Source organism: Mus musculus, chromosome 3, assembly GCF_000001635.26.
Source record: "Mus musculus strain C57BL/6J chromosome 3, GRCm38.p6 C57BL/6J".
Lineage (NCBI taxonomy): Eukaryota > Metazoa > Chordata > Mammalia > Rodentia > Muridae > Mus > Mus musculus.
The window spans coordinates 88859246-88880814 of record NC_000069.6 but is presented as its reverse complement, the minus strand read 5'-3'; the positions used below and the strand labels follow the sequence as shown (position 1 = coordinate 88880814).

General features: G+C 41.5%; 1 protein-coding gene and 1 non-coding gene across 8 annotated transcripts in view; both read right to left on the bottom strand.

The window, feature by feature from the left end:
- Positions 1 to 21569, bottom strand: part of Gon4l (gon-4-like (C.elegans)) — a 74893-nt gene that overhangs the window by 29285 nt on the left and 24039 nt on the right. For 4 of the 7 annotated variants that reach the window (XM_006502237.4, XM_017319793.2, NM_001242372.1 and 1 more), the window contains 5 exons: positions 17203 to 17395; positions 11964 to 12065; positions 10972 to 11012; positions 4885 to 4908; positions 641 to 744 (listed from right to left, as the gene is read on the bottom strand). In XM_006502237.4, coding sequence (XP_006502300.1) covers positions 641 to 744; positions 4885 to 4908; positions 10972 to 11012; positions 11964 to 12065; positions 17203 to 17395 — 464 coding nt within the window. The remainder of the gene's footprint in view (positions 1 to 640; positions 745 to 4884; positions 4909 to 10971; positions 11013 to 11963; positions 12066 to 17202; positions 17396 to 21569) is intronic. The other 3 variants (XM_017319796.2, XM_017319797.2, XM_017319800.2) reach the window with 1 other exon arrangement.
- On the bottom strand, positions 17735 to 17896 carry Gm23054. The gene has a single exon (XR_003954837.1). It is a non-coding gene; the product is annotated as a U1 spliceosomal RNA (small nuclear RNA).

The window sequence follows — 21569 nt, the reverse complement described above, 5'->3', positions numbered from 1 at the left end:
TGCTCCAGCCAGGTCCACGCTTCCCTGTCTCCTTTCCTATCTCTGCCCAACAGAGCTGGGACAGGAACCACAGAGCCTGCTTTTCCTGACTTTGGCCAGCATTCAAGTTTTCTTGGGTCCCCAACTGTGACACCCAGATGTCAACAGGAAGTGGTCATAGAAGATAATGTCACCCCTTATCACTTCTAGTATAACTTTGTACATACTAGTTACTTACTAGTATATACTTCTGGCTCTTAGGACATCATAGCAGGATGTTTGCTCAACAATGCCTAAGTGGCAAATTAGATGTTAATGACGAACGAACAATGAACACAAGCATCATGCAGACATTCAGTGGAGGGGAGTTTCTGTGGCTGCCCATGTGAAGCTCTCCATACCGCTCCAGCACCACTCGCCTGGAGGAGCTGCTCGAAGGCCCAGCTATGCTTTTTCTCCTTTCCCAAACAGATACAGCCTTGTCTATAGCTGCTCTGCCCCAAAACAAGGAGAGTGTTTTCGTTTGTTTGACAACAAACTTACCTCCAGGGCTCCCCATCCTAAGTAAGAGGCTGATTAAAGATTAATAATAATTTAAAAAACAACAGCAAACCTTTTCAAAATACATTAATCGTTTCACTCTAAGTCTCAGCCAGCATACCGTAGGGCTTGAGGGGTGTTGAAGCTAGGCCGAGACTCTGTTGCACGCTCCTCTTCCTCTGGGCCATCATCTTCCATATTTGAGAATCCCATTTCATCTTGGAACTTTGGGGGAGCAAAAAAAGAGGAGGGTTTTCTCAAGGGAATGGTCCCTATATATAAGTCTCTCCAGCAATGAGAAACGTAAGTAAAACCTACAGAATTCAGGGACTTTAATAATGTTGCGACCCAAAACAGAGCATAAAGGCTGGAGTTGGCTCAGGGGTTAAGAACACTTGCTGCTCAGCCAGAGGACCCAGGTTCAAGTCCCATCCCCCACATGGTTGCTCACAACCATCTGTAACTCCAGTCCAGAGAATCCAATGGCCCCTTCTGACTTTCAGAGGCACCAAGCATGTGGTATGCAGACAGACATGCAGAAGTACCACATACTCACATAAAACATAGAATTTCTCAGTCTTCATCAAGGGAACTCTTCTCTGCAACTGACAGAGACCATTACAGAAAACTACAACCAATCAAAATGCAGAACTGTGGAGCCCAGTCACAAAGAACATGTCTACAGCATACTCCCGCCCAGTTAAAAAGGACATATCACACCACACTCCTACCCAGTTGCAAAGGACACATTTCAGCACACTCCTGCCCAACCACAAGGGAAATAACACACTCCCACATGTAAAGGTCAGGGAACATTGCAGGAAGGGAAGGAGAAAGACTAAGAACTACAAGAGCAGCTAGAATCACTCAGCCTGGGTGCTGGGATCTGTAGTGTAAAGCCTCCGAGTCTGCCCTTGAGTAAAATGAGTCAGCAAAGCCTTTACTATATTCAGGTCAATCAAGAGAAACTGAGAAATTGTTAAGAGACTGTTTGAACCTTGAAGGAATGTTATCTCTCTCTAGAGAATCTGCATTTAGGGCTACATGAGAATTTGCCGCGCCACTGCCCTTGGTCTTGCACAGTCCTGGCAAATCTGGAGTTCTGACTTTTGATTATGGCTGGCCATGGTCAGAAGGGACTGAGATCTGTGTGCATCGTCTGCTGGTGCCCAAAGTTGTGGACCAGGAGGGAGAGGACTCTGACCAAGATTGGACATGAAAGAAGTTGTGCTTACAAGGAGGTAAGCACATCTCTAGGATTTTGGCAGAGGTCATGGGCAATTCAACAGCTGATCTGTGTGATTTCTCAGGAGTAGAATTATTGCCTAGGTCTACAAAAAACCTCAAATGTTTCCAGTAACAATGCAGCAAATGCCAGCAGATACTCAACATCCTCAAGGGTGTGTAAAGATTGACTGGAAACCCACATACATAACAGATTTGAGGCGATTAAAGGAATCAGTGGTAGCATACGGAATGCATTCCACCTATGTGAGACAGGTAAAAAACAACTGAGCTATACAAAATAGACTTATACCACAAAACTGGAAGGGCTACTGGCAGCTATATTAGAAGCTGGTCCTCAATTACAATCGCTTACATGATGGAGTGAGGAATAATCAGGCTAAAAAATAAATATAACGAAGGATCATTTATTAGGCGAGGGTCAATCTGCTGGCTGGCATGAGCAGATGCGACTTGACGATGCTACTACAGCACAAGGTCAGTTAGTGGCTTTAAGGGCTTGGGGCAGAGTTGAAGAAGCAAGAAAAAGGACCAATCTTTTACTAAAATTACCCAAGTTCTTGTTGAGGTTTCACTAACTTTTACAAAGATTAACCTCTGCAGTACAAAGCCCAGCAGTGGTGGCACACACCTTTAATCCCAGTACGAGAGAAGCAGAGGCAGAGGCAGGTGGACCTCTGAGTTTGAGGCCAGCCTGGTTCCAGGAGAGCCAGGGATACACAGAGAAACTCTGTCTTGAAAAACAAAAACCAAAAAACAAAACGAAAAAAAACTTCAGCAGTGCAAAGAGCAATAGCAGATTCAAGTGTAAGAAAGGCACTACTTGAATCTCTGGCTTTTGAAAATGCAAATAAAGAGTGCCAAGCCACTTGGTGGTGGTGCATGCCTTTAATCCCAGGACTTGATAGGCAGAGGCAGGCAGATTTCTGAGTTCAAGGCCAGCCTGGTCTACAAAGTGAGCTCCAGGACAGCCAGGGCTACACAGAGAAACCCTTTCTAGAAAAACCAAAAAAAAAAAAAAAATGATGAAAAGCAGTAAGACCATAAAAACCTCTAGGTGTTTCCCTAGAGAAATGGGTTAGAAACTACCGCTAATAATCAACCTGCTGCATATGGTGCAACTTCAGCTGGACAAACATTAGCTAAAGGTTTTTAACTCTCAGAAAGAATGATGCTTTAACTGTGGGACAGCTGGATACTTGAGGAAAAAAAAAAAAGAATCTAGACATTTGCTTACTAAAGGAAATGCCGCATTTCAAAATAAACAAAATATACCACCAAAATTTTGTAATAGTTGTGAAAAAGGCTGATACTGGGCTAATGAATGTCAATCAATAAGAGATCTCCAAGGTGATTTTTTACCATCAGGAAACCAGACAAGGGGACCATCTCTGGACCCAAGAACAAACAACCCAAGCCAATAATGTCCTGTCAGCAATGGACTAGTTCACCAACAAGGCAATCGGGAATGTAAACTCAGTTTGGGAGATTTAATGCATGCTACTTCAGGTAGTGCTGCTCCTGACTTGGCAGTGGGAGATGTCTTACACTGTCTCCACAGCTTCCTTGTTATGAACTAGCCACTGGTGTGTATATACTCCTATTCCTGCAGCAAGAGTAGGGATAATTAGTACTTTATTGTGAGCCGGGCGTGGTGGCACACAAAATTGACCCCAGCACTCGGGAAGCAGAGGCAGGTGGATTTCCGAGTTCGAGGCCAGCCTGGTCTACAAAGTGAGTTCCAGGACAGCCAGGGCTACACAGAGAAACCCTGTCTCGAAAAACCAAAAAAAAAAAAAAAAAAAAAAAAAGTTTATTGTATATCCAGGATTAATAGATGAAGATTATCAAGGGGAAACTAAAATCAAGGCTTATGTTAGGAAAACAAACCGTACAATTGGAGACAGGTGATTGATTGTTCAATTACTATTATTACTCCCATATCACAAAGGTAAAGGAGCTCCAATAAATAGGACAGGAGGATTTGGAAGTTGTGGTCATTTGAAAAGGCCTGGCCCAGGGAGTGGCACTAATAGGAGGTGCACCCCCCACTAATATTAATGATGAAAGGCCAAACTGAAGGTAAATGATATTCAAATTAGCAGTGTAGTCGATATTCGGGACAGATGTATCTATAATTTCTGAAGAAGCTTAGAATCAAAATTGGCCTCTGCAAGAAGCCTCCACTTCTTTTATAGGTACTGCAAGGATAGCTCCTGTGAACCAGTGTCAACTGGATTAAGTGCCCAGAAGGTCAAGCAGGAAGGTTAAAACCCTATGTGGCTGACATAGCCATAACCCTATAGGGAAGGGATTTGTTACAACAATGGGGAACTCAAATTAGTACTTCAATTTCAGAAACAGCTCAGAAGATTGTACTTAAATGGGTTATATTGCTGGAACAGGTATTAGAAAAAAATCATCAAAGAAGATCACATGATATTCGGGCTGTCAATAAGCAGGGGAGAGAAGGAATTAGCTTTCCAAATTCAGACTAGAGGCCACTGTTCATAGTATGCTAAAAGCCCTACCTTTAAAATGGTTAGATGGATATGAATAGATCAATGGCCCTGAACAAAAGAAAAATTACCAGCACTTGATCAACTGGTGCAGAAACAACTGGATGCTAAACATACTGAGGAGTCTACTAGTCCTTGGTATTTGTAATAAAAGAGCAATCAGGAAAACGGAGACTCTTAACAGATTTAAGAATGGTAAATAAAGTAATGCAGCCTGTGGGTTCTTTGCAGACTAGAATTCATTTCTTTCTATACTACCAAGAAATTAGTCTACAGTAGTTACTGATTTAAAGGATTGTTTGTTTGTTTGTTTGTTTGTTTTATACTATTCCCTGGCAAAAACAAGACAGGGAAAAATTTGTTTTTATTGTGACCAGGTGTAATGATGCTAAACCTGTAAAGAGATATCAGTGGGATGTTCTTCCTCAGGGAATGTTAAACAGTCCAATGTATGTGAATATTTTGTGCAACAATGGCTACAATATTCTGTAACCTGTTTTCTCAGTCTTTTATTTCCCACTATAAGGACAATACTTTATTGGCTGATTCTGATACAGATCCCTTAGTAAAAAATGTTTAATGAAACACAAAAATATTTTACCTTACTGGGGACTACAGATTGCACCTGAAAAAAAATACAGAAAGGAAATTCTATAAATTATTTAAGATTTAAAATGAGTCAACAAAAAATTCAACTTTAAAAGGCCCAGATTTATAATAATTAATAATTTTCAAAAATTATTGGGAGATATTAGCTGGTTATGCCTTACTATTATATTAACTACTCAAGAGTTAAGTAACTTGTTTCAAACACTACAGGTTGATTCAAATTTAAACATTTCATGAAAATTAATGGCTGAAGCACAAGAGGAAGTGGCCCAAGTAGAACAGAGATTATAAAATGCCTATATGTGGCAGATTAGATCCTAAATATGACTATATTTTAGTTACTTTACTATCTAATCATTCTGGAATAATTTGGCAAAGAGAAGATAATGTCTTAGAATGGACTTTTTTTTTTTTTTTACCAACAGACTAAAAAATTAAAAACCTATTTTAAAAAAGGTTCTGGCCTGGTATGGTGGCGCACACCTTTAATCCTAGCACTCGGGAGGTAGAGGCAGTTGGATTTCCGAGTTCGAGGCCAGCCTGGTCTACAAAGTGAGCTCCAGGACAGCCAGGGCTACACAGAAAAATCCTGTCTCGAAAAACCAAAAAAAGAAAAAAAACAGAAAAAGAAAAAGTTTCTGAATTAATTATTAAAGGCAGAATAAAACTTTGTCAGTCAACAGAATTTGATCTCACAGAGATTCTAGTCTCATACACAAAGGCCCAAATTACAAAATTATGAATTATGATGAATGATGATAACTGGCAAGGAGCTTGGGAAAAATTAATAATAAATACAGCAACAAAACAAAAGACTTCAATTTTTTTGAAAGGACAGAATAAATTCTCCCATGAATATTAAAAAAAGAAAATCACTCATCTGCAAAGCTTTTACACCTTTACAACAATGCAGATAAATTAGGGAAGTCAGGTGAAGACTCAGGAGACAGAAGTAAAGTAGCTCAAGTCCCTGTTCTTCTGCTCAAAAACCGGGATGAGATGCAATTTTTAAGGTACTCTTAGATTTTTCTAAAGCTCTGAATATAATTAAATTCTCAATATGCAGAAGTTGTTTTACATGTAGAAACTGCTGAACTTGTTCCTGATAACTCACAATTAACCTTGTTATTTATGCAATTGCAACAGGCAATTAGAGGCAGATGTACCCATTGTATCTAACTCCTAGTTGTTCTCATACTGGATTGCTACGACCACTTACACAATTGAAATAAATCAACTCTCAATAGGATATATATTAGAAGCATCAAATGTTCAATGAAACAAATCACGTTAATAGTAAAGGTCTGAAGAAGAGGTTTTCAGTGACATGGTAGCAAGCTAAGAAATACTTAAAACTTGTCCCAATTATTACGTATAGAATCGAAATTCTTTACCTGCAGTTAGTAATCATAAAGGCAAACAAAGAAATGAAATTTGGCAAATGGATGTATGTCATTTAACAGAATTTGGAAGGCTAAAAACACACATCATACTGATACTTATTCAGGGTCTCAATAGTTAGCTGCCTTAAGGTCTGTATCGGCAGATTCTGCAATTACACATTTATTACAAACAATGGCTATTATGGGGGATCTTATCACAAATTAAAACTGATAACCTACCTGCTTATGTTTCTAATAAAATGAAACCATTTTTTTTACATGATACTACATAAAATCATACTAGAGGTATTCCTCATAACCCTATAAGACAAGCAATTGTGGAAAGATCTAATCATACATTAAAAGAGATGCTTTTAAAACAAAAAGATGAAACAATAAGAACCCCCAAAGATAGATTGAACAATGCCTTATCAACTTTAAAAGTTTTAAAAGCTAATAAAACAGGAACAACAGCAACTGAAAGGCAGGGGATAACAGAAAAAAATGCCTTATGGAAACAGGCAACCTCAGGAGGTAGGAGGTGGGGGGACCCTGAAGAATGTACCAGAGACCTTGAAAGGTGAGAAACTCACAGAACTCAAAGGGAGGGACCTTAGATGAAATATCCTACCATGGGGTGAGGGAACCTGTAGAGCACACCTCCAGCAGAAAGACAGGGCATCAAGTGAGAAATAGGGTTGCCATCCCACAGTCTAAACTCTGACCCATAATTGTTCCTGACTGAAGAACTGCAGGAATGGAAGTGAAGCCTGAGGAAAAGAAGGTCCAGCGACAGGCCCAAAGTGGGACCCAGCTCAAGGGGAGGCCCCAAGGCCTGACACTATTACGGAGGCTAAGGAGTGCTCACAAAAAGAGGCCTATCAGGACTATCCTCTGAAAGACCCAACAAGCAGCTGAAAGAGTCAGATGCAGAGATTTGCACCCAACCAATGGACAGAAGCTGCTGACCCCTGTGGCTGAATTAGGGAAAAGCTAAAAGATGTTGAGGAGGACTGGCGAGATGGCTCAGTGGTTAAGAGTGCCAACTGCTCTTCCGAAGGTCCCAAGTTCAAATCCCAGCAACCACATGGTGGCTCACAACTATCCATAACAAAATCTGATGCCCTCTTCTGAGGACAGCTACCGTGTACTTAACACACAATAAATAAATAAAAAAAAATTAAAAAAAAAAAAAAGATGCTGAGGAGGACGGCAGCCTTGTAGGAGGACCAGCAGTCTCAATTAACCTGGACACCCAAGATCTCTTAGACACTGTAACATCAACCAGGCAGTATACCAGCTGGTATGAGGCCAACACATATATAGCAGAGGGCTGCTGGGTCTGGGTTCAGTCAGAGAAGATGCACCTAACCTAACTCTTGACCTAAGTAAGTCAAGAGACTGGAAACCCCAGGGAGTTCAGAGGTCAGGTGGGGTTGAGGGGGGTGGAGGGGAACATAATGTGGAGACAGGGGATGGGGAACAGTGAGAAGGTAGATCAGGAAGGGAATAAAATAAAATTAAAAACAAAACAAAAAAAGGAAGTCTTAACATGAGAATGGAAAGCCGGGAAGGCATTCTGATGGGGTAGAGGATATGCCTTCATTTCTCTAAGAGGAAAAACCCTGTGGGCTCCAGCAAAACTAATTGAAATCTGACATGAGCAAAAGAAGAAGGCTTGGCCGATGATGTGGACAGCATGGCTTTAAGAAGGAAAAAAAACCAAAGATTTTGAAGCAGACAGCTGATCACTCTCCATGGGGACAGATGAAGAAACTGGCTGGCGGGGGGCAAACGACAGTTGACTATCTGGGAAGCCTCAGAACACTACAACCTGTTGCTCAGCGTGCTGTCTGTGGCAATCGTACATGTAACAGTCACAAATCACACTCATTGGGGCTTATATTTCTACTCCACCAATTAACATATTAGTAAATTGGGGAGACATGGGTATTTCTGTGGTATACAATGAATCTTCTTCGCTACCTGGTCTTTATGACCATCATGGACCTGCTCAACCTGCAGAGGAGGGCAAAGAAATTATAAATTATACTGTGGAAATTAAAGGAATTTTACTTGTATGGGTAATGGAATTCATTGTTTAAATTTAACTTGTCAAATTTGGTTATCTAGAATTATTCATAGTATTTCGCAGAATTCTTATAGAAAAGTTCCTATTCTTTGAGCATGGATTTGAGGGACGAAAGATTAATACCACTATTTCCATAAATCTACCATCTTGCAAATTACAGATTACTAATAAAGAATCTGATTGGATACACTGACAGCAACATATAGGTAGGAATCCTCACGTGCTAGTTAATATCATCCGAAAAGAAGTCATTGCTTGGAGCCCTTATGGGTCCCCTTAAGGACTATACTCTTATGCAGAATTGAAATGGCAATTGTCCAATTCAAGTACAACTGTGGAGTTGCCTCTGATTCTAGATACTCTATTGAATGGCATGGAGATGGAATGTCAGGCCCTCTATTACAATCTGGTAATTCTATCCAGGCTAATTTGCAGTAATTGCCAAGTGCCTTTCAGTACTTGAAGCAAGAAACAGAAAATTAAACTTTAATGATGACAGATTTCATTTGTCCTTTAATTTAGATCAAAGTCACACCTTTATGGCTTGTTTGCCGTTCCCTTATCTGTTAATGTAAGGACCCATGCAATGGCACCCTAGTAATCCTAACATTACCTGTACATGCTGTGCTCTTATGCCTGTATCAATGCTAGTATGTCTTTAGATGTCACTACTCAAAGTGGATACCAGTGAGGTTGTCAGGACCATATCAAGACTCACCCGTGGGGCTGGTGAGATGGCTCAGTGGGTAGGAGCACCTGACTGCTCTTCCAAAGGTCCGGAGTTCAAATCCCAGCAACCACATGGTGGCTCACAACCATCCATAACAAGATCTGACTCCCTCTTCTGGAGTGTCTGAAGACAGCTACAGTGTACTTACATATAATAAATTAAAAAAAAAAAAAAAAAAAAAGACTCACCCGTGATAATGCTACTACAGACCCTTGCTGAAAGAATATTGGGAAGATCTCAACGGATGGTGGGACTGGTAACTGCTGAGGTCCTGGGAACCATCACATTAATTGATACTGCTACCACATCTAGAGTTGCTCTTCATAAAGAAGTTCAAACTGCTGAATTTGCTAAAGACTGGAATACACATTCTCACAAAGTTTGGACTCAACAAAGACAGGCAGAAAAATGGTTGGTGCAATAGACAAATCGAGAGAAGCGGTAATACTCATCGGAGATCAATCAAATTACTGCGAGAACAAATGAAATGTGACTGGAATGTCGTCGCTTCTTATTGTGCTACATCTTTAAGATTCAAGGACGGCAAATATGATTGGGAAAAAGTTAAAATGCATTTGTTGGGTCATCCTAACTCTCTTATCAAATGATTTATGATTTGCAGCAAGAAATTATAGAAACATTTTCAAAGAAGCTGCCTGAACTAGCAGGGATGGATGTTACAGAACATCTTACAGATGGTGTAGCTTCACTTAATCCCATGGATCATTTTGATATGTTTCTTGCTTTTGTGATTTTTACAATTCCTGTGATGACTTTACTGGCTTTGCAATGTATGCTGATTTATTTGGATAAAACTGTCAGACAACTAGATAGGCAAAAGAGCATTTTTACTATACAACTCCATAATCTTCAACAGAATTGTTATCCCTACCACTTAAAACAGAAAAGGGGAAGATGTAGTGATATGGATAGTAGTAAGCCTTTGTGCCTGGCTTTGAGAGAAATGTTTAGCAAAGCCTTTACTATGTTCAGGTCAATAAGAAGAAGCTGAGAAACTGTTCTGAGACTGTTTGAACCTTCAAGAAAAGTTTCTGTCTAAAGAACCTGCACATGGTGCTGCATAAGAACATGCGACTGCACTGCCCTTGCTCCTAAGGCAGTCCTGACAAACCTAGAGTTCTTACTTCTGTTTCTGGGTAGCCATGGTCAAAGAGACTAAGATCTGGGTGGGTCGTCTGTTCTCATGGGAAGGGCAAGGGCAAGGGCAAGATAACTTTGTTATTTGGAACCTTTTCCAGCCCCAATTAACCTTGTATGATGTTGGACTAAAGTAACTGGAGTAAGCTACCTGGCTGTCAAATCTTTTCCAAGAAGACTAAACCACTCTGCTCCCTTGAGAAATGAAGGCTTAGCATCTTGGTGAGCTTCTATCCGCTAAGGCACCTATGACCCAACATCTGAACCTAGGTCCTCTGGAAAAGCAGCAGATGCTCTCAAATGCTGAGCCGTCTCTCCAGTTTCTGCACACAACCAAAAAATCTTCAAAGAGACAGATTTACCTGCCAATTCCCTTTACAACCACCCAGCCGAATCTCTCTTTGGAGAGTAAACTTTCCTGGGCTAAACAAATTACTGCTTCAAGTGAAAAATTACCTAAAATCAAGAGAAAAATTTATAAAAAAAAAAAAAAAAAAAGTCTGTGATCAGCATCCTAATGATAGCCTGCAAAGGTAGCCCGTGGGAAAAAGCATGTAGGTGATCAAGAGTCTACTACTCAGAATTTTCTGGCCAATCAACTCCTAGGTGGCCCTAACCCGGGCAGATCATTCTGCTAAAAAGACAATTTCAAAGAGCAAAGGACAGAGCTTAACTACAGAATTCCACTAACCTACTGACTCCAAAATCACTACTCACAGTCTCAAACAGCTCTTCCATCAGCCCATTCACTTCTTTTTCTGTAAAGAAGGAAAGGAGTTTGTTAGCAGAACTTAGGTCCATTTTGTAGTAAGAAAGAACTCTAAGGAGATAACAAATGCTGTTTCTACAAAGCATCTGACCAAGGCTCTATCCATCCACCATGCAGCAACTCAAAAACAGTTATGAAACATCAGCCATTTCTCAAGTCCTGCTCAAGATGCCTGAGACACGTGAAAGAACAAGATAGGAAGGAGTCTATTTCCATCAGGTTTAAAGTCTAGCAGGAAGACAAAGAAAATGTTCACTGATTTTATAATAAAAATGGAAGTATAATCCCAGTTCTCAGGAGGTTGATGTAAAACAGTTGTTCATAATTCACAACCATACTAGGCTGCTGCATTAGTCAGTAACAAACTCTGGCTGGCTACATAAATGAGATTCTGTCTCAAAAGCAAACAAGACGAACAGACATACACATGGAGAGCTATCTGATAAAGCAAGCTGACCCCTGCCTGACTCTCCATGTGGTAATCTCTTCTGCTTGCAGTGGGTCTTCTCTGTCCTGTTGCTGTTCACTACAAAAGTCTTAACCCTGCTTCACTAGCTAAAACATCTCATCTTAAGTACTTCCCTAAGCCTTCCAGAGGACAACCTCTTTCAACAGACTGGGAATCTCTACGTGACCCACCTAGTACCTACTGCTTTCTAAGCTCTTCTCTTTCTAGGCTCACTGACTGCAAGACAAGGCCATGTCCAAAGTCATTTTGGCATTCAAAGTATAATACGACCCTTACCAAGTAGAAAATGACAAACATAGGGCCATACAGTGTACAAGCAAATAGCAGCTTTCTGCATATACACCTAATTTAAACAACTACAGAAATGAACAAAGGAGACTTAATTGTCTTAATTTCAATTAGTCACAAATGTCTAAATCATCTAAATACTAAACAAAGACAAATGGAAAAGGCAATAAGAGACAAACATACTAGTGATTCTCACTGCTCGGTCAGTACGGAAATCCTCGGTGTCTGGTTCATCAAGATCTTCCAAGAAGTTATACTCTGGATCATCATCATCATCTGCCTCATCTAGGGGGAAATGGTTTAGAGGATTATTCCCAACTCTGACCTGGTTTTCTCACAGAAGGTCACACTGGGCTGGAATGAAAGGAATGAAGTTTATCAGGTCTGGGTGGGGGCTGGGCGGCTTCACAAGATCTGCAGTTGGCTTGAGAGCCTGAGAGAAATAGCCTTCTCCAAGTTTCAGTGTTGCAGCTCTTTCTGGGGGTAATAAGGGCCATATAAGCCTTTGGGAGAGAGCAGGGGTTTTCAGAGTGGGTGGTTTATTGGCTGGGGCTGAGGTGCTGGGAATGCTTTGTTTACATATAGAGGAATTTCAGGTGCTTGGTGTGTGTGTGTGTGTGTGTGTGTGTGTGTGTTGTTCTTTCTCACTTTGGTTTTTTGAGATAGGATCTCACTGGGTAGCCCTAGATGAACTTAGCCTTACTATGTAGACCAGACGGCCCTTCTTTTTCTTCCAAAATTCAGGGATTATGGTCATACACAATTGTACCACCATGCCCAGACCCCAACTCCGAACATGTACCTATAAAAATAATTATAGAATCTTTCAGCAAAACCTATATAATCCTGTTTTTATGCTATTGCACTTATTTATGTATATGTAGTCCAGAAGCCTTGGTGTGTATGGTATTTTGGATGAAGAAGCCCCTCATAGCCTCATATATTTGAATGCTTGGTTCCCAGTTGGTGCAACTATTTTGGAGAAAGATTAGGAACTGTGGCTTCCTTGGAGGAAGTGTGTCACTGGAGGGATGGACTTTAAAGTTTCAAATCCTCACCTCAGGCCCATTCTCTCCCTCCCTCCCACTTTCAGATAATAATAAACTCTTAGCTACTTACTGCTCCAGTGCCATGCCTGTCTGCCTACTATCACACTCTGAGAGGATGGTCACTGACAATCTACACTGTAAACAAGAGCTTAATTAAGTGCTTCATGGTGCCTCTTCACAGCAATTTAACAAAAATTAAGACACCTTGCATGTGGGGCTCATAGAACAACTTGTAGGAGATGTTTCTCTTCTACCAGCACATGGATCCTAGGGATGGAACTCTGGTCGCTGGGCTTAGCAGCAGTCACCTTTACACACTGGGCCATCTTGTTGACCTGTGTCTTTCTTTCTTTTCTTTGAGATAAGATCACACTAAGTTATGAAAGCCGGACCAGTTGCTATGTAGCCCTCGTTGGAGGAAGTGTGCCTCTGGGGCGAGGGTCAAGGTCATGATTTTCCTACTTAACCTCCCAAGTGCTAGGATGACAGACACGTGTCAGGACGGCTCCCTTTCCACTCCTGACTTGTTGCACCTCCCTTCTCCTCTGAGCCTGGCTCCCTTCTCTCCTCCACACAGCACTCACTCTCAGCAAGCAGCAAGACAGGAAGGAGAGTTTACCCGTATGACTCACACTGGGAGTCACATTTGTGTAGTGTCTCACAAAAATAACGTTTCAATTTCTTCTTTTCACATTTTATTTATTGTGGGTGTACATGCCTGTGTGGGGGTGCCAGCATGGCATAGCACACACGTGTGAAGACCAGTGGACAACCAGCACAAGCATGCTCTGGAGATGGTACTCTGGGCGTCAGGACTAAAACAAGTCACTTTACTCACCGAGCTCTCTTCTGGCCCCAAACCAACATTTTATGGAAAGGTTATCTGTGCAGTGACATAGTGAGAGGAGGAACGAGGCACTTCCCAGACCTTAGGGCAGGACTCTGTGTTAGGTCCTCAAAGCAGCTCCCAAAATGGCAGCGCTGATGGCAACAGTGTGGAACAAACCTGAGCTCAGTGTTGCTAGGAAACAGAAACCTGAAGTGTTTCTCGGAAGCCCTTAGTCAGCACTGAGCACTCTGCCAGGGCTGCCTGCACCTCCAGTCTGACAGAGCCCCAGGCTCTTCTAGAGGCTGAGCTGTGCTTCCCACCCTCCCATATGCTCCTATAAAATCCAATAAGCTACTGGAGCTGGGCACTGCCCTCTGCAATCCTTAAAGGTATCCCAGCAGGGGTGTTTCATTTTTCTTTTCCCAATTAAAACTATCCTTTCCTTTGACAGGAGTGGCTGTGTTCAGGATGTCTTGCTGTGCCCACTCACACCCTAAAGTTGTGACATCTGGGGCTGAGTATGGACAGCATTTCCCTAGCAAATACAAAACCCTGGGTCTGACTCCAACTCCACATATACACACAAGATGCTAGTTATGGAAAGTTATGTCATACATAACAAAAAAGGCATGCAGGCCAAACATATAACCAACTCAATAGTATTCAGTACAGGCATGACAGAAGCCAAGAGTCATACACAGAACCATCACCAGGACAGAAAAGTGTCAGCATCTGTTAAATGCTTCTCCTGAGTACCTAAGAGGGGGCCAAGATGCTCGCTAGAAGGGATAATATATCCCTTACTATGGTTAATTCAGGACAGCCAGGACTACATAGTGAAACCTTGTCTCAAAAAGACAAAAGGAAAGAAAATGTATGGATTATATGCTCTTTTAAAAAAAAAAATCTAGTCGGGCGTGGTGGTGCACGCCTTTAATCCCAGCACTTGGGAGGCAGAAGCAGGCAGATTTCTGAGTTCGAGGCCAGCCTGGTCTACAGAGTGAGTTCCAGGACAGCCAGGGCTATACAGAGAAACTCTGTCGCAATAAAAAAACAAAAACAAAATCAAAAACTAAATCTAAATCGTATGATTAAGTAAAAGAAGCAACCCAAACATACATAAAAATACATATATTAAAATTCTTCTGTGGAAAAACATTCTTTTGTTTGTTTTAGACAAGGCTTCTCTATGGAGTCCTGGCTGTCCTAAAAGTTGCTCTATAGACAAGGCTGACCTCAAATTCAGGAATTCACCTGTCTCAACCTCCAGAATGCTAGAACTGAACATGTGTGCTGTCCTGGTAGAAAAACATTCTTATTTGAGATAACTATTGCTTAAATTAAATACACAGAGACTACCTGGAAAGAAATTAATAGCTAGACATGGTGATACACACCATTAATCCCAGAACTTGGGAGGCAGACTCAGGCAGCTCTCTGTGAGTTCAAAGCCAGCTTAGTCTACAGAACAAGGGGTCCAAGAGAGCTCAGTGGATAATGCTTATATGCCATGGATGAAACCCAGAGTTCAATTTTCAACACTGCTTAAAACCAGATGTGGTGGTTTTAAGCCTCTAATATCTAATATCTTTTGAATAAATAAATAAATATTTATTTATTCAAAATAAATTCCAAAATTGAAAAAATGATTAAAAAGCAAAAAGCCTGCGCTGGCAGGACAGCTCAGCAGGTAAGAACATTGACTACTCTTCCAAAGGTCCTAAGTTCAAATCCCAGCAACCACATGGTGGCTCACAACCACCAGAAATGAGATCTGATGCCCTCTTCTGGTGTGTCTGAAGTCAGCTACACTGTACTTACATATGATAATAATAAATAAATCTTTTTTAAAAAGCCTGCTTTGGTGGTGCACACCTTTAACCCAGAGCCTGGAAGACAAAGGCAGGCAGTTTGAGGTCAGCCTAGTCCATACAGCAAGTTCGTGACAGCTAGGACTACACTGGGGCTGGAGAGGTGGCTCAGCTAGAGTGTTTGCCGCTCTTGCGGAAGACTGGCATCCACCTCCCAGCACCCACATCAGAAAGCTCAGTCACCTCAGCTCCAGCTGCAGGGGATCTGATTCTGGGACACAGACACACATATAACTAATAAGTGTAACAGAGGACAGCTACATAGCTCTGCAGGTAAGGGTGCTTGCTGCCAAGGAAGACAGCCTGAGCTCAATCCTTAGGGCCTGAATGGTGGGAGAAAACAAATTTCTGCAAGCTCATCTGTGATTTGTTTGTTTGTCTGTTTGTTTGTTTTTAGAGACAGGATGTCTCTATGAATTCAAAGGCACTCAGGTCTACATAGCAAGTTCTATAATACTCTTTGGGCTAGCCTAGAACTCACTATGTAGACCAGGATGGTCTTTAACTCACAGTGAGTTAGTTTGACTTGCCTCTGCATCTCAAGCCTTGGGATTAATAGAATGTGCTACTACACCAGCAATAGAATTAGCAAGATCCCAGGCTGAATTTCCAGGCCCAGGGGTTGTTACTCTTTCTTTTCTTTTTTGGTTTATTTATTATTATACATAAGTACACTGTAGCTGTCTTCAAACACACCAGAAGAGGGCATCAGATCTCATTACGGATGGTTGTGAGCCACCACGTGGTTTCTGGGATTTGAACTCAGGACCTTATCCACTGAGCCATCTCGCCAGCCCCAGTTGTTGCTCTTTCAGAGGAAGCAGGTTTGAATCCCAATACCCAAAAAGATGTACTTTCTTCTGGCATCCACCAGAAGCAAACTCCTGACTGGAATGTAAAGCAGGAGAACTTGAAATCTGTAGGTTCTGATGTCATTTCTAAGTGGAAAGCTCTATGGCACTCAAGGAAATCCAGATGTTTATCACCTGCTCACAGAGAAATTAGCACCTCTTTCTACTGTATGAGAAATTTTACATGTGTGTCTGTGTGTGTGTGTGTGTGTGTGTGTGTGTGATTCAGACTTCTCTCCTTCCCCCATGTGGATCCTAGGGATTACAATCAGATCATCAGCTTGGTGGCTGGCTATCTTGGAACTCACTCTGTAGACCAGGCTAGCCTCGAACTCAGAAATCCATCTGCTTCTGCCTCCCGAGTGCTGGGATTAAAGGCGTGCGCCACCACACCCAGCGGTGGCAGACTTCTTATCCTGCTGAAGCTACCTACTGAAATCACTGAAATCCTCTATATTGATTCAGGAATGTAAACAAAAGAAAAAATTTTAAAAACCTATTCTTTTTCTGCATGATTCCTTTTTTGTTTTTATATCTTTGCTCATTTGATTTTGGAGGCTAGGGATGGAACTCAGCTGGCTCCACAGTGCTAAGCACATGTTCTAACCCTGAGCTATACAGCCCCTGCCTCTACAATACCTTTTGTTTGAGACAAGTATCATTATGTTCCCCAGCCTAGCCTCAAGACTTACAGCATCTTCCTGTTTCAACTTCCCAAATATCTGAAACAAATCTGAGCCACTAAACCTACACACACAGACACACACACACAGAGACACACACAGTAGAACACAGTAGATAACTGCAAACAAAATCACTCACCCTCGTTCTCCACGTCATCATTTATGAGGCCCCCGAGCCACTGCTTCCAGTCCTCATCATCAGCTGTGTTTGGGTCATACATATCCGGAGTGATGTCTGGCGCCTGAAGCTCAGCCTCTAGCTGGCCCAGAGGAACATCTTTTAGTGGCATCTTAGAACGTGTTCGGAACGCAATGAGACTATCCTCCATGGGCTGGGCATGTAGAAGGAAAAGGCATTCAGGATGTGAAAATAATGCTTGTAAATTCTCCACACTACACCCTCTGCAATGCATCCTATTAGTATATCTCTCCTCAAAACAGTGTAGGTTTACTGTCTTCCAGGCTAGGAATGGTGGTGTACACCTTTGATCCCAGAGCTTGGGAGGCAGATCCCTGTGAATTCCAGGCCAGCCAGGTCTGTATAGTGAGAGTGTTTTGTTTCCATAAACAAAAAAGGCATGACAATGTGAGTTCACTTTCTTATGAATCTCCTTTTTATTTCCTGTAGGTTTCAGTTGTCTGAATTTTTTTCTTTTTATTAAATATTTAAGGGAAAATCATAAGAGCAGTCTTTCACTACCACAAATTATGCATTGGAGTTTGCTGAGTTTGGGGAAATCACAGGGTCTGCACATCCCGAGTGCAATGGGTAAGTAAGCCTTGCCCTGGGAAAACCACCTTCCTAATCATGGCATCTCTCCTCCTGTAAGCATGCTATTGTTTTTCAAATTTATTTTTTATTTCACATGTGTGTGTGTGTTGCCTGCATGTGCACCACATGTGCTCAATACCCAAAGAAGAGGAAGTTAGACCTCCTAGAAATGAAGTTACATTTGGTTGTAAGCAATAGTGTGGTGCTGGGAACCAAACCGGTCCTCTACAAGAGCAGACAGTACTCTTTTGACTCCTGAGCCATCTCTCCAACCCAGTCATCAGTTATAAAATATACATTTTTCAACAACACTTCTAAGTGCTTTGAGGTATATAATTTATGTAACATAAAATCCATACTTTTAGAGGGTATAATTGAGTGGACTTTAATATACTCACAAAATGATATAACATAATCAATTCTGCAACACCTTCAATATTCTCAAAAGAAATCTCATACTCACAGTAGTCACTCCTTTCTAGCTCCTTCTAATTCACACTAACTACTAATCTAGCTTCTGTCTCTTTGTCACCTACTTACTGGAGGATTTAAGTACGGGAATTATACAATGTACACTTAGCCTGCTTCAGAGTGCTTGCATTTTATATTGAGTTCAAAGGTCATCCCACCTGTCCAGGGCACAGGAATGCTGCACCTTACGATACCATATTTTGTCTACTCATTTACCAGATCCTAGACAGAAAGGACATCTCTGATAGGACTACTGTTGGCTGGAGGGATAGCTCAGCTCTTAAAGGCTAGGCTCACAACCAAAAATCTAAGAATTCTATTGCTTGCCAGGCAGATCTCTGTGGGTTTGAGGCCAGCCTCGTCTACAGAATGAGTACCAAGGCTACACAGAGAAACCCTGTCATTAAAGAAAAGAAAAAAAAGACTTCTGTTGCTATAAACATTTGTGTGAAACTTTTGATTTCTGCTTTGTTTCCCTTTTTTTTTTTTTTTTTTTTGGTGGTGGTGGTGGTAGTGGTGTTGGCGGCATTATTTTTAGCCTAGGCGGGTCTTGAACAGGTTATTGCCCTGCTGAAATTCTAAGACACTTTTTTTTTCTATTTAGGGTGACAGCCTGCAAATCTCAATGCTCTTTCTGCTCCCATTCTTGCAGTGCTGGGGTTATAGACACACTAAACCAAGCCAGACTGGTCACAGGGATGAGGGTGCTTGCGAGGCTCCGATTTCAGGTTCTCATGGCCGTGCAAAAAGCTCTCTTAACTACTGAGCGGTCTCTCCAACCTTCATACAAATTTTCACATTTTTCTATCTTTGTGAAGACTGGCATTGGACTTTGGATTGGATTGTGTATAATGTGTACACTGCACTGGTAAGATGTTCCTCTCCCGACATTAACCCTTCCAGTCTAAGAGAGTCATCTTGTGCTTTCCTTAATTTGTTTCTCCATGCCTTAAAGTTCTCACTGCACAGGCACTTCCTCGGTGAGGTTTATCCAAGCCCACACCACCCAGGCCATTATGATTAGAATTCCTTCTGATCTCTTACTCAGCATGCTAATCGCTGGTACAAACAGAGGGATCTACTCTCTGTATGTCAATTGTGTATGCTAGTCTGGGGAGGTGGCTCAGAAAGGCACTTGCTCCACAAGCCTGAGGACCAAAGTTCCATCTCCAGTACAAAAAGAAAGGGAGGGATGGTCAGAGAGATGGTTCTGTGGGAGAAATGGCCCTGGCTTGGTTCACAGCCACAGTGGCTCACAACTGAACCAATGGCCTCTTAGAACAAAGAAAAGATAGGTTAGTATGGTGGCAAGGTCTTGTGAGTTCCTGGCCAGAGAATGATGCCATCTCAATCAATCAATCAATCAATCAATCAGTCAATCAATCAATCAACAATGAATAGAGACAGACAGACAGACAGAATATGCTTGTTAGGTTTAAGAATTTTTAGATGACATCTTTAATATCTCTTAAGTACAGAGAATCAAATGTAAATTTTTCTTTTGTATCTCTTTAATTTCTTTATCCTCCATTACTACTCTAGCTAAAACTTCTTGCACTGTATTGAACAAGGGTGAAAGAGTGGACACCTTGTGTTGTTCCTGACCCTACTGGAATACACTGAGTCTTCTACATTCACCATGATGCTGGGGAAAGGTCTGCACATGCAGGCTACAATGCTGACACGTGCTCACTTCATTGCTGTTCTCATCACGGGTTAAGCTTTTTTCAAAGATCTTTTTCACATCTACTGATATGAGCATGTGCTTTCTATCTTTAAGTGCATTTAGAACATACATTAAATGTATTGATTTGTGCATGAGGAATCATCCCCGCACTTCTGAAATGGTTCTAACATGATCTCACTACATCTTTGGTCTAGAACTCACTATCTAGAGCACCCAAAGAGATCCACCTGCCTCTATCCTGCCTCAAGAAGAGGCCATTACTTTTTCGTTATTATATATTCTTCTAGAGGGCAGACTCTATGGGCAGACTCTCCATCATCAGCATCCTTCACTTGGTTTTGAGTCAGAGTCTCATGAGCCCAGGCTGGCCTCCCCTTGTTACCTAGCACCTACCTCCCTAAGCAGATGTTGGGCATTGGTATTGCTACTACAGTGTTAAGGATTTTAGGAATTGTTTGGTTTTTAGTTTTTTTGACCCAGGGTTTTACCACATAGTCTTGGCTAGCCTGGAATTCACTATACAGGCTAGGCTGGCCTCTACATGCTTTTGCCTTTCCAGTACTGGGATTAAAGGCACGTGCCACCAAGCCCAGCAAGGATTTTTAAAATCTATTTACTCTGGGGGTTGGGTGGAGGGGCCTATGTGTGTCTGTCACACATATGTGTATATAGGTTGAGGAGCAGGAAGACTCTAGGGAATTAAATCAGATTGTCAGGCTTTGATACCAAATAACTTTCACTTGGTGAACCTTTCTGCTAGCCTTCAATTTATTTACTTTTATTTTATAAATATAGGTATTTTAGCCTGAGCAAAATACACCATTTGTATACATTATCTACAAAGAACAAAAGAAGGTGAGTGATCCCCTGAATTGGGAGTTGTAGGCAGTTATGAGCTAAATGTGGCTGAGTCCTTTGGAAGAGCAGCCAGTGATTCTGTTTGTTTGGGTGGGGGGTTATTTTGTTTTCTTTTGTTTGTTGCTCTGAGACAGGGTTCCCTGGCTGTCCTGGAACTCACTCCATAGATCAGGCTGGCCATGAACTCAGAGCTAAAGGAGTGCTCTACACCAATCCTGGCATCAGTGTTCTTAATTACTGAGCCATCTCTTAGCTCCAGAATTTTATGTTCTTTAAATTGATTGTAGTTTTAAGTCTCTGATCAAAATGCAGCTTGTAAATATTTTCAAATATTCTAGGTTTGTCTTCACATTACCTTTCTTTTTTTTAATTTTGTTTTTAGTGCTAGGATTAAAGGCATCTACCACTATGCACAGCTTATCTTGCTAATTTTAAATACTGTCCCACTGTTTATTCCTTTCTTAAAACCTGTCAATCTCAGTTGGGCATGGCGGTGTGTACCATTTATCCCAGCATTTTAGGGAGCTATGTTTAAGGCCAACCAGTCTACCTATCAAGTCCCAAGACTTCCTTCGAGGACTACCTACTATGACCCTGTCTTTAAAAACAGAAAGTAAGAAAAAAAAAAAGCCAGGCTGGGTGTCTTTAATCCCAGCACTTGGGAGACAGAGGCAGGTGATCTCTCAAAAAACAAAATAATAATTAATAATAAACAACA